The sequence below is a fragment of the Dermochelys coriacea genome, chromosome 3, assembly GCF_009764565.3.
Source record: "Dermochelys coriacea isolate rDerCor1 chromosome 3, rDerCor1.pri.v4, whole genome shotgun sequence".
NCBI classification, from domain to species: domain Eukaryota; kingdom Metazoa; phylum Chordata; order Testudines; family Dermochelyidae; genus Dermochelys; species Dermochelys coriacea.
In genome coordinates this window covers 166959476-166973243 of record NC_050070.1, presented here as the reverse complement: position 1 = coordinate 166973243, position 13768 = coordinate 166959476, and the positions used below count along the sequence as shown (strand labels likewise).

Here is a 13768-nt window from a genome sequence, read left to right as displayed (position 1 = left end):
CATGACTTGCCCTTGGTGGCAATCCATGCTGACTGTTCCTGATCACTTTCCTCTCCTCTAAGTGCTTCAGAATTGATTTCTTGAGGACCTGCTCCATGATTTTTCCAGGGACTGAGGTGAGGCTGTCTTGGCTGTAGTTCCCAGGATCCTCCTCCTTCCCTTTTTTAAAGATAGGCACTACATTAGCGTTTTTCCAGTCATCCGGGACCTCCCCTGATCACCATGAGTTTTCAAAGATAATGGCCAATGGCTCTGCAATCACATCCGCCAACTCCTTTAGCAGTCTCACATGCAGCGCATCTGGCCCCATGGACTTGTGCTCGTCCAGCTTTTCTAAATAGTCCTGAACCACTTCTTTCTCCACAGAGGGCTGGTCACCTCCTCCCCATGCTTTGCTGCCCAGTGCAGTAGTCTGGGAGCTGACCTTGTTTGTGAAGACAGAGGCAAAAAAAGCATTAGCTTTTTCTACATCCTCTGTCACTAGGTTGCCTCCCTCATTCAGTAAGGGGCCCACACTTTCCTTGACTTTCTTCTTGTTGCTAACATACCTGAAGGAACCCTTCTTGTTACTCTTAACGTCTCTTGCTAGCTTCACCTCCAAGTGTGATTTGGCCTTCCTGATTTCACTTCTGCATGCCCGAGCAATATTTTTATACTCTTCCCTGGTCATTTGTCCAATTTTCCACTTCTTGTAAGCTTCTTTTTTGTGTTTAAGATCAGCAAGGATTTCACTGTTAAGCCAAGCTGGTCGCCTGCCATATTTACTATTTTTTCTACACATCGGGATGGTTTGTCCCTGTAACCTCAATAAGGATTCTTTAAAATACAGCCAGCTCTGCTGGACTCCTTTCCCCCTCATGTTATTCTCCCAGGGGATCCTGCCCATCAGTTCCCTGAGGTTGTCAAAGTCTGCTTTTCTGAAGTCCAGGGTTCGTATTCTGCTGCTCTCCTTTCTTCCCTGTGTCAGGATCCTGAACTCTACCATCTCATGGTCACTGCCTCCCAGATTCCCATCCACTTTTGCCTCCCCTACTAATTCTTCCCGGTTTGTGAGCAGCAGGTCAAGAAGAGCTCTGCCCCTAGTTGGTTCCTCCAGCACTTGCACCAGGAAATTGTCCCCTACACTTTCCAAAAACTTCCTGGATTGGATGTGCACTGCTGTATTGCTCTCCCAGCAGATATCAGGGTGATTGAAGTCTCCCATAAGAACCAGAGCCTGCGATCTAGTAACTTCTGTTAGTTGCCGGAAGAAAGCCTTGTCCACCTCATCCCCCTGATCTGGTGGTCTATAGCAGACTCCCACCACGACATCACCCTTGTTGCTCATGCTTCTAAACTTAATCCAGAGACTCTCAGCTTTTTTTGCAGTTTCATACCAGAGCTCTGAGCAGTCATACTGCTGTCTTACATACAATGCAACTCCCCCACCTTTTCCGCCCTGCCTGTCCTTCCTGAACAGTTTATATCCATCCATGACAGTACTTCCAGATAATGTGAATTATCCCACCAAGTCTCTGTTATTCCAATCACATCATAATTCCTTGACTGTGCCAGGACTTCCAGTTCTCCCTGCTTGTTTCCCAGGCTTCTTGCATTTGTGTATAGGCACTTGAGATAACTCGCTGATTGTCCGTCTTTCTCAGTATGAGGAGCCCTCCCCTTTCGCGTTCTCCTGCTCATGCTTCCTCCTGGTATCCCAGTCCCCACTTACCTCAGGGCTTTGGTCTCCTTCCCCTGGTGAACCTAGTTTAATGCCCTCTTCACTAGGTTAGCCATCCTGCTTCCGAAGATACTCTTCCCTCTCTTCGTTAGGTGGAGCTCATCTCTGCCTAGCACTACTCCTTCTTGGAACACCATCCCATGGTCAAAGAATCCAAAGCCTTCTCTCGGACACCACCTGCGTAGCCATTCATTGACTTCCATGATTAGACGGTCTCTACCCAGGTCTTTTCCTTCTACGGGGAGGATGGACGAAAACATCACTTGCACCTCAAACTCCTTTATCCTTCTTCCCAGAGCCATGTAGTCCGCAGTGATCCGCTCAAGGTCATTCTTGGCAGTATCATTGGTGCCCACATGGAGGAGAAGGAAGGGGTAGCGATCCGAGGGCTTGATGAGTCTTGTCAGTCTCTCCGTCACATCGTGAATCCTAGCTCCTGGCAAGCAGCAGACTTCTCGGTTTTCCCAGTTGGGGCGGCAGATGGAGACAGTACCCCTGAGGAGAGAGTCCCCGACCACCACCACCTGCCTCCTCCTCTTGCGAGTGGTGGTCGTGGAACCCCCATCCCTAGGACAGTGCATCTCATGCCTTCCAATCGTCAGAGTCTCTTTGTGTTCCCTTCCCTCAGATGTATCATCTAGTCAACTCTCCACATTAGTACCTGTGGAGAGAACATGAAAATGGTTGCTTACCTGTATCTGCGCTGTTGGTACATGAACGCTCCCCTTTCTTCCTCTGGAGGTCACATGCTACCAAATTTCTTCACTGTCCTCCTGTCCCCGCTGTGGAGCCTGCTCTGAATCTTCAGAACATTGTGCCCGTAGAAGCATATCCTGATGTCTGTCCAGGAAATCTTCAGTTTCTCTTATGCACGCAGGGTCGATACTTGTTTCTCCAGACCTTGAACCTTCTCTTCCAATATGGAGACCAGCTTGCACTTTGTACAGACAAAGTCGCTTCTATCCTGTGGAAGAAAGACAAACATGGCACATCCAGTTCAGGTCACAACAGCTGAACGCTCCCCATCCATATTACCTTCCTTCTACGAGCTTCCTCAGGAGTTATAGAAACTACTCGGAGAAGTCGGCAAGTTGTAAGCCTCAGTGGGCTCTCCATGGGCAAACTCCCAGGCAAACTCCCTCTGTTAGCCTCTCTGCTTTTCGCTGCTCAGCTGACTGGCTTTTTATAACAGTCAGGCCCACTCAAGGCTCACCTGGAACAAAGCACTCCCAATTCACACTTTTCAAACAACTAGTCAACCACATGGTCACACGGTCAAACTGTCAAACTGTCCCCACAACAGACACTCAGATACTCACCAATACAACCTCCCTAATGCAGCCCTTAGCATACCTTCTCTCAGACAGATCCCAGGCAAACTCCCTCTTTTCGCCTCTCTGCTATTCACTGCAGACTGGATGTCAAGATAATATAATGACTTTCAGCTCTGAAATGGGAAGACAAAGTTCCTTAAACAAGAGCAAGGCCAGCAAGCCTTCCTCTCAGGAAGTGAGTCCTTTAGAAGAGTTGAGAGGCGTTGAAGTGCTGGCACATTAGGGGATGAACTGTCCCAAAAGAATTAAAGCTGGTGGCATATATCCTCATTGTTTTGTCCACCAATTACATCCATTTCTGTAAGGAGAAATTTGGCACAGGTAACTTTGTTCCCACATTGTCTTGTTTACCAAGTATAATCTCACCACAGTCCTTGATTTATATCAGTAGGCCATTTGGATTGGACTAATCGTTTCTCTGTGTGGTTTTCTTACATCTATTGTAACATTCATCGTTGTAAACAACTGACCTATTTTTTATGGTTATTGTAACATCTTATGAACTTTCACATACCCTAAGATCCATTGTAAAAAGTAGCATTGTAGAGTCAATTATCATAACACAACCCATATGCTTTTTCTGTGCCATCTAAGGATTCCCCTTCTCCAGGGGATCTTCTAGGCGTTGGGAAAGCCGTCCTTAGGATAGCTTTGCACCAGTGCAGTAGGGCAAAGCTGCCCTAATGTAGGGGAGGATCTAGCTCATTATTTTGGTGTGTGTGTGGGGGGTTTCATTACTTGTTTTCTATTAAGAAAAGTACTGGCACAGTTAAAATCTGTAGATATCACAAGCTTTATTCTTCTAAAATATGAAGTACATATGTCAGTGTTACTTTTAGCCCGGTTTGAATACTGATTAATTATTCAGCTAGCGTAAACTGCTATGCAAAACTGAAAAGAAGTCTTGTTTTAAAAATATAGATATTAGGCCACATTCATTTTTGGTGTAATTATATTGAAGCTGAATGATGTACAGATTTAATAACATGACCTGGATCTGGGGGCTTTTTTGTTTGTGAAATGAGAAGAAAAGCTAGATTCAACACCCTCTTATCATTCTCCCATGAGCTGATAACTTTTACCACCATTGTGTTTCTGTTTCCAGTGGCACTGCAAAATATACATAGTCCTGTGGCCACCTTCCAGAGCTAATGTACATAATCATTTTAAAGGCAAAGCCTCTTGTTTCTCTGACTTTATTTTAATTTGATTTTTGTGAACAAATATGTGCTCACCTTGTCACTGCTTGTTTGCCAGTGATTGAAATTCTGGGACTCCGCACTACAAATTAGAGTAATTTATTTAAGTGGTTTAATTCTTTTAAGGTACTATGCTTTGGATTTACATTAGTCTACTCTACCATCTCCTTTCTGAGCCTAACTTACCATTAAAACAGTCTGAAAAGTGGAGACTTAAGGGAAAAAAACCTCCAAAAATATCTGTTCCTGAGTTTAATTGAAAAAACAAACAACACAAAACCCTGAAAAACAAGCTAATCATTCCAAGGAGTCCTCTTCATTTATTTTAAATGATAAATGGAGGGGTTTCTCTGCTTGGTATAATAACTATATCCTGGGCTAAGTACAGTTAAAGGCCAGTGTGTTAATGTTAAATAAAGTCAGAGGCTGAGGTTCATATCAGCGCAGTGTAAGGTTATTGTCAAATTTAGAGGAATCCCCCTCCATGTATTATATGAAAACATTTTCTCCCTCCTCTTATCCATTTCCTCCCATTGCTACACCTCAGCACCTCCCGGGCCTTTGCTACTTAGAAAGAAACCCTAACCCCCACACAGCTCCCTTAAAAAAATAAGTTTTGTAACAGTATATTTAAAAGCTTCTCTCTCCTTTTTTACCACCCCCATTTTCCATCTCCCTTACTTCTCTCCATCCTCTTATCTTTTTCTTTGCTCCATTTACCCCCTCTACAAAAAAGAGTGCCCTTCCTATTTCAAGTGGTCAAAAGGCTGAACATTTTGGGCACTGGGAAGTAAAGGGTAATTTTGGACTCTCCCTACCCCCTGCCCACACTCATATGCATGTGTGTGCACACATGTTCTTCAGGCCTGCTGATACTGAAAGCTAAGTGGAGTGTAAAGTTGAGGAGAAACACGGTTGAAAGACTACTGTCTTCAGTGAGAGTGGATCAGCCCCTGTGTTAGTTCCTGGCAAATGCATTTGGAGTGCTGAGAGCAGGAACCAGTCAAAATGCAGGGATTTGCATCTTTCCTAACTGAGAAATAGCAGTCATTATGCAAATCAGAACACCTCCCGTAGCCAATCAGAATGGAGGCATTTTTATAATGGCAATAGAATCATAGAGCTGTGAGACTCCACAACATCTCTGCTCTCTGACTAGTGGACATGGTTTCATTTCAGGATAATTAGTGACAGCCCTCGAGTCCCACATTGTAATCCTATTCCTTTCTCTATTTGAAATAACAGACTTAATTGAAATGGAAAGAAAAAGCAAAGTATATTGCTGACTTGACTAAAACTGTCACTTACATTAATCCTTGTTTTGAACATGCACTAAAAATAGAATACAAGCAGCTGACATTTTTCTTTAAAAAGCCCTTTCCATCTATATTTAGAAAATCCTGTGGCAAGCTTCACAGAGATCTTTACACAGACAGTAAGTGTGTCCATAAATACCCTGTACATCTCCCCTGGTAACAATACATAACACAGTCTGGATTTCTGGGAATTCAACACCTCCCTGGCCAGCTGGGTTGTTCTCAACTGTCAGGACCTCATTTTTAATGGAAACTTCCCCTTATTGATTCTATATAAATCAGCTTGTACATTTTTAACTGTATAGATTTTTGTTGTTGTGTTTAATGTCATTCTTAGCTCTTGTATTAATATTTCTTCCTTTTGGACGAAAGAATATAACTCTATGAAACTAGACTCTTTTTTTAACAAAAGGTAAACCTGAACCAAAAAAGAGTTGTGCCAATGGTCAACAGTTTTGTTCTCTATTCATTCTGGGGTCCTGAATATAAACCATCCTTGAAGTGCCTAGTCATGTTGTGTTTCTCTCTCCTTCTCTTTCACTGTGTGTGCTGCAGGTGGGAGAGTTCAGAGCTCATGCTGCCGAATGGACAGCCAATGTCACGGCAGAGTTCAAAGAAACCCGCAGGCGTTTAAGTGTGGAGATTTATGACAAGTTTCAACGGGCTACCTCCATCAAAAGGAAGCTCTCTGCAGAGCTCGCTGTCAACCACAGTCAAGATCTGACCCCTTGCAAGAGAACCCTGTCAGTCAACCACCTCTCCAGCGAGAAGGACATCTTGCCTGCTCTAACAAAGACAGACAGCATTTATATGAATGGTTTGACTCCTCACTGTGCAGCAGAAGATATTGCTGTGATTGAAAACATTAAGTAGTGCTGACTTTTTGGATGCCGATCCTTGGAGAAGCTTTTGGCTTAAACTAGCCATATACTTCCTTTTTTTTCCTATCCATGATTGATGCTAGTAGCATTTTATACATGTGCATGAGTTCAACAGAAACCACCACGATAAGGATTCAGTGTCACCATCATATCTCTTCAGACACAAGATGAATGGAATTTCTGTTGTTGATAGATGCTGGAGCAAGCAACGTCCAATGCCTTTTTGTGCTCAGACTGTTGTTCATTTCTCCTAATGTGCCATATGGCCTAAATAATGAATTATATTTGTTTATGTTAACAATGTAGCTTTGAGGGATCAGTCCTTACATTTTCAGGGTCTACCTTACTGAGCCTAGGAATGGACCATTTATGGACTACAACACATTTGTAAATGGCAAGAAATTCTTATGCAGCCTTTTACCTAAGAAATTTTTGTCAGTGCCTTATCTTTTGAAGAAACAGAACCTCTATAACTCTTATATGGTTTGTGTTTGTTTGTTTTTTTGCATGAGTAATGTATTTCATTTGAGCTTTCATCTTGCCTGAAATGATGATGTTTTAAAGGTGTCTTTAGTGAAGATACCAGCATTGAGAATAGATGCCAAAAATCAACAGACATCAAATCGACACTCCTATATCTAGCTTTAAAGGCATGGCAGTTACAAGAGTTGCAAAAATGTCCCCTGAAAATATTTATTTTACTCACATCAAGGTGATGCATGCTCACACTATATTAGAACCAGACCTGTAGAATTTATGGATCCATTTTGGGTTTTATTTTTCAAGAATTGCTCAGCAATGTTATCCCATGTGTCAGATTACCAAAAATCTCCAGTTATGTGTAATTAAATTATTTGCTAGATGACAAGAAGAAGTAAAAGTTAATACAATATGGAAATGTTTTAAATTGGTACATTCTAATAACCATACTCATTAAAACATTACAGAAAAATACCACAGCAATTTCTAATAATCATAAATCTGCTGCCAGAAAGTTACTCTCTGAAAAGAATTTTAAACTTTTTATTTAAGCCAAGTCACACCAGGCTCCTATTGGATCCTATTGGAGTGCTTTCCTGAATGTCACACTGTACATTGGTTGCCTACACCGGAACTATGACTGATGTGGGAATGCAATTGAAACTGGTATCACTGTGACTTTCTACATATAAAATACAGACTTCTCTGAATACAAATACAGACATGAAGGAAAGCTGATAAATAGCACAATCTGAATGCCGATGATTGTTCAGATAGGACAGGCTGATGATATGCAGATCTGAAGCCAATCCTTGGGGTTTCTGTATTGGCTTTAAAGAAAAGCATTGATTTTAATTCTATAACTGTTGTTTTGTTTATAGTTGTGTGTGAGATTCAGAAGGAATGCAGGATAAAAACGAGGAATGGATAATTTTGTCTTTTTTAAATTTTTTCATATTTTAGTCTATTGTAAGCTGGCTGTACATAAAATGAATATAACAAGCCCTAAGGGAATAATTTAGGCTCTGTGCAAATTAAAGAAAAATTAGACTTTGTTGATTGGCCATGATGAAAATTACAAATTTTTAGCATTTCTGACCATTAGATAACATACAAAATATGAATGTTAATATTCTGGATGCTTAATCTTGTTCTCTGATTAATCAACGCTATCAGTGTAAATATCAGTCAATTAACATTTACAGAGAGTAAGCTTTTAAAATAAGGAAAGTTCCATGAATTAGTACCAGGCCATGTTCTTTTAAAAGAAAAAGACCCCTGTCTCTCCCAGCACAGTGTTCTGAATGTCCACGTGGTGAGAAGCTCTTCTTGCCATGTATAAACTGTGAATTGTAATGAAAAATAAAGTTTTTACTTAAAATAAGCTTTTCTGAGTCGCCTGCTTGGTGCTGCCCCACCAGAATGTTGAGAAATCACTTGAGACACCAGCTGTTTGAGGGCTCGAAGGTTACAGTCTTTATACTCGTTTGCAGCCTGCTTGAATTTAAGATGGTTTAACAATGAAAAGAAGAACTTGACTCCAACAATCAAAAATTTTTTCTAAATATTAAACTGTAATGTTCTTTGGGTTGCTACACCTTTACATTTTGTTTTGTGGCTATTTTTAAAAGGAATTTGGCAGGCCTGAATTTCAATTCTAATACACTTTTCAATTAGAAAGTATAAGTCCTTGGAATATAATGTATATATTGTGACAAACCCAGACCAGTTGGGGGCAGAAGTCTGGTAGAAGGCAAATATACTGGCCACTAGATGAATAGTTTTCTGTTGCCTGAATGACCAGAGCAGGGGTTGCCCTAGAGCAATCAGGAACCTGCTAGAATCAATTAAGACAGGCAAGCTAATTAAGACACCTGAAGCCAATTAAGAACTTACTAGAATCAATTATGGCAGGCAGGCTATAAACCGGGACACCTGGTTTAAAAATGACCTCCCATCAGTTCGTGGGGCATGCACAAGGAGCAGAGAGTGAGCAGGTGTGGTGCTGGAGGACTGAGGAGTACAAGCGTTATCAGGCTTCAGGAGGAAGATCCTGCGGTGAGGATAAATAAGGTGCTCGGGAGGCCATGGGCAAGTAGCCCAGGGAGTTGTAATTGTCACGCAACTGATACAGGAGATGTTTAGACATCTGCTATCCACAGGGCAGTGTAGAGGTTCAACTCCCTATCTGACACAGGAGGAGTTGACCTGGTCTGTGAGACACACCAGAGGGGAAGGTCTAATTTGGAAAGGGATCTGGCCTGTCCCTGACCCACTAGGTGGGACAACAGAGACTGCAGAGATTGTTCTCCATTTCCCCCATGCTTGCCAGTGATGAGGTTAGCTGAGTAAACGGCAGGTTTGACCCTCTAGCAAAATCGGGCAAACTGAGGGCTGCTGTGAACCTCTAAGGCGAGCAAATCTGCCAGAAGGCGCAGAACCCACCAAGGCAGAGAAGAAACTTTGTCACAATATATACCGTATAAGTCCCTTCCCTTGGAATATACTGTACCTACTGACATACTCTTTTGTATATCATCTAACACTTAAATTCATCAGGACAAAATAAGTGCCAAACTGAGCCCTGATTTACACTTGTGAAACCCTACTGAAGTCAATGAAGTAACACAGAGCTGAATTTGGCTCTAAAACTAGCAACACTGAGTGAGCAATCTTTAATCCTTATGTAATAAAATAAACCAAAGGTGACCAAGAAATTAAAGTTATCATGCTATTCACAGACATTCCTTTGATATCATTTCAGGAGTGGAATGGGTCCCCATTATCTCATGGCCTTTATCCATTGTTCGATCCATTGTGTATATGTACAAAAACAACAAAGAGTTCGGTGGCACCTTAAAGACTAACAGATTTCTTTGGGCATAAGCTTTCATGGGTAAAAAAGCTCACTTCTTCAGATGCATGGAGTGAAAATTACAGATACAGGCATAAATATTGTGACGGGGCAAGGCCAGATGGCTATAGAAAAGTAGTGGGAGATAGATATGTTAGCTCCAGGCTAAACAAATCCCTGGTACCAGGTTAAGTGAAATGGAAGCTGCTCCAGGTCAATTAAGACACCTGGGGCTAATTAAGAACTTCCCAGAAGACAGGGAGAAGGCTGTGTTGATTGGGACACCTGAAGCCAATCAAGGGCTGGCTGAAACTAGGTAAAAGCCTCCCAGTCAGTCAGGTGGGGGTGCATGTCGGGAGCTGTGGGAACAAGTTGCATGGTTGGAGAGGCTGAGTAGTACACGCCATATCAGGAACAAGGAAGGAGGCCCTGAGGTAAGGGTGAAGTGGAGCTTGAAGAAGTAAGGGCTGCTGTGCGGGAAGTAGCCCAGGGAATTGTACATGTCATGTTTCTAAAAGGTCAGCTACCATAGCTGATGTTATTAAGGTCCCTGGGCTGGAGCCCGGAGTAGAGGGTGGGTCCAGGCTCCCCCCAGCCCACCTTTGTCCCCTGTTTAATCACTGAGACTGGGAGACAACAGAGACTGTGCAAGGAAGGATAACTGCTCCTCACCTCCCTCACTGGCTTATGATGAAAATGGCTCAGTAGACTGTGACCCTTGTCTCTAGAGAAAGAAGGGTTACGTGGAGGGTCACGGTGAGCCTCTGAGGCTAGCGAAATCTGCCAGGAAATGCGGGACCTACGGAGGCAAGGACTGAGCTTTGTCACAATATATATTGGCACATGAAGAGAAGGGAGTTACCTTACAAGTGGAGAACGAATGTTGAAGGCCAATTCAGTCAGGGTGGATGTGGTTCACTCCCAATAATTGATGTGGCAGTGTCAATACCAAGAGAGGGAAAATTGCTTTTGTAGTGAGCCAGCCAGTCCCTATACAAGTCCAAATTGATGGTGTTAAGTTTGCAAATGAATTGTAGCTCTGCAGTTTCTCTTTGAAGTCTGTTTTTGAAGTTATTTTGTTGAAGAATGGCTACTTTTAAATCTGTTATTGAGTGTCCAGGGAGACTGAAGTGTTCTCCTACTGGCTTTTGTATATTACCATTCCTGATGTCTAATTTGTGTCCATTTATCCTTTTATGTAGAGACTGTCCAGTTTGGCCAATGTACATGGCAGAGGCGCATTGCTGGCACATAATGGCATATATCACATTAGTAAATGTGCAGATGAATGAGCCCCTGATGATGTGGCTGATGTGATTGGGTCCTATGATGGTGTTGCTAGAGTAGATACGGGGACAGAGAAGGCAACAGGGTTTGTTACAGGGATTGATTCCTGGGTTAGTGTTTCTGTGGTGTGGTGTGTAGTTGCTGGTGAGTATTTGCTTCAGGTTGGGGGGCTGTGAGATTGGCCTGCCTCCCAAGGCCTGTGAGAGTAGGGAACCTCCAGGATAGGTTGTAAATAGTTGATGATGCACTGGAGAGGCTTTAGCTGGGGGCTGTACGTGATGGCCAGTGGTGTTCTGTTATTTTCCTTGTTGGGCCTGTCCTGTAGTAGGTGACTTCTGGGTACCTGTCTTACTCTGTCAACCTGTTTCCTCACTTCCCCAGGTGGGTATTGTAGTTGTAAGAATGCTTGATAGAGATCTGGTAGGTATTTGTCTGTGTCTGAGGGTTTGGAGCAAATGCGGTTGTATCTTAGGGCTTGGCTGTAGACAATGGATCATGTGATATGTCCTGGATGGAAACTGGAGGCATGTAGGTAAGAGTAGCAGTCAGTAGGTTTCCGGTATAGGGTGGTGGTTATGTGATCATCACTTATTTGCACTGTAGTGTCCAGGAAGTGGATCTCTTGTGTGGACTATTCCAGGCTGAGGTTGATGGTGGGATGGAAATTGTTGAAATCCAGGTGGAATTCCTCCAGGGCCTCCTTCCCGTGGGTCCATATGATGACCCATAAATATAGTGATTGGACCTTGGCACTGAGAGTTAGAACTCATCAGCATGTAAATTCTGGAGGGTTCATTCTGGGTGAGCCATGTCAAGTGGGGTTAAGCAGCAGGTATTGGTTCACTTGGGTGGTTCAGAACTCATGCTTCCCGGAGAAATCCACAGCCACCCCCTGCAACTAGGTGTCTTCAGAGAGATTATCTTCCTGAGGCAACAGCCCCCTCACCCCTAACAAGGGTCTTCCAGATGCCAGATAGCTGTTTCCTCCAACAAGGGTGGACCTCCTAGGGATACACTTCCTTCCACTCCCCAATAGCAACATTAACAAAATAAATACTTTATTAACAGGCAACAAAGATACCTCATAATTCTTAATGCAATAGTGAGGAAAACCCTGAGAGCTTTATCAGCTATACACTTGATATCTTCCTAAGGTTCCCTAGTTAACATGCTAGGGGATTATCAGGTCTCTGCACTCCCAGATGCACTATATGGATTGGGCAGCAGTGACCTCTACAAGGCCTTTCTCCTAAATCATTCTCAACACTTCTGAAAACCAAGAGGATAGAGAGCGCCACTAGCCACAAAGGGAAGGTATAAGGATGGGGAGCAGGACCCTGTGGCCTCCTGAAAACATTTATTGTAATGTGTGGGTGCCCTCGGATCTAGGATGAGGGGATAGTTGTAGGGGATTTAGCAGGAAGGCACCTGTGAGAAGGGCAGATGGGGGGCTAAATGAACCCCATCTTCCTACTCTGATATCAGGGGTTCTGGAGTTCTGTGCTTACATTCAGCACATTCCTTACTACTGAATTCTATTCTTAACTCTGGTTTCAGAGTAGCAGCCGTGTTAGTCTGTATTCGCAAAAAGAAAAGGAGTACTTGTGGCACCTTAGAGACTAACAAATTTATTAGAGCATAAGCTTTCGTGAGCTACAGCTCACTTCATCGGATGCATCCGATGAGGTGAGCTGTAGCTCACAAAAGCTTATGCTCTAATAAATTTGTTAGTCTCTAAGGTGCCACAAGTACTCCTTTTCTTTATTCTTAACTCTGCCACTGATTTGCAGTGTTCCCTGGGCAAGTCATTTAGGCACAAATTTTCAGAAGTATTTATTAATTGTGGGTGCTTCCAGTGCTTTTGGGAGTCCAGCTTGAGACACTTTGGGCCTGATTTTAAGAGAAGTTGAGCATATTACATTTAATGGGAGCTGCTGGTGCTCAGTATCTCTGAAAATTAGAACTGTGTGTTGGACACTTAAAACCTAGATCATCCAAAATCAGAGAACACTATTTGTCTCCAGTTATCAAGGTCTAATGGGGTATTTTAAGAACACTTGCTCCCTCAGAGGCCTGCTGTGAGGTGTACATTGTTTTAAGATCCTAGGATGAAAAGCTCACTATTATTATTACTACTTGTTAAATCATTTTAACATTTATTCACAATGATATTTGGAGGGGGAAGAATCCAGTTTAAGACTTCAGTACACAGGGAATCAGTAACTTTTTTTTCTCTCTCAAGAAATTCTCTTTCAATTTAAATTGCAGGCCAAATCCTGTCTTAATGGGACAAAGTATAGGTGGGTTTGGCCTTTATTTGTAAAATGGTTTGTTCTAGTGTTTAGAAGTTTAGTGAATTAAGACAAAAATATGCAATAGGTCAGATGGTGTAAATCGGTGGAGTTCATATGGCCCAGTAACATTAATTTTACCTGAAGATTTCTCCCCTCCTCCTCCCCGCTCCCCCACTGCCCCAGATACAGAATCGTATCACAAATTCTATAGGGGCTGAACATGCATTGACACAGCTTCTTGAAAGATATCCCTTTATTATTTTTGTAACATACTGGCAAAAATATATGTTTTAACATAAAAATCAGATCTTTCTTGTCTTTTGAAGTTCCAGGACAGCTCCTTTTTTCCTTCCAAATGGGTTAAATTATTAAATATGCTAGTCCAACATACCCAATGTAGAGC

The 13768-nt window shown here is 42.6% G+C and overlaps 1 protein-coding gene across 3 annotated transcripts in view; it reads left to right on the top strand.

Annotated features, from left to right (window-relative positions):
• The window catches only part of KCNK2 (potassium two pore domain channel subfamily K member 2), a 223551-nt gene extending 215765 nt beyond the window's left edge, over positions 1–7786 (top strand). For all 3 annotated transcript variants that reach the window (XM_043511755.1, XM_038395910.2, XM_038395911.2), the window contains one exon: positions 6125–7786. In XM_043511755.1, coding sequence (XP_043367690.1) covers positions 6125–6442 — 318 coding nt within the window. In that variant the 3' untranslated portion in view covers positions 6443–7786. The remainder of the gene's footprint in view (positions 1–6124) is intronic.
• Positions 7787–13768: the final 5982 nt, after the last annotated feature.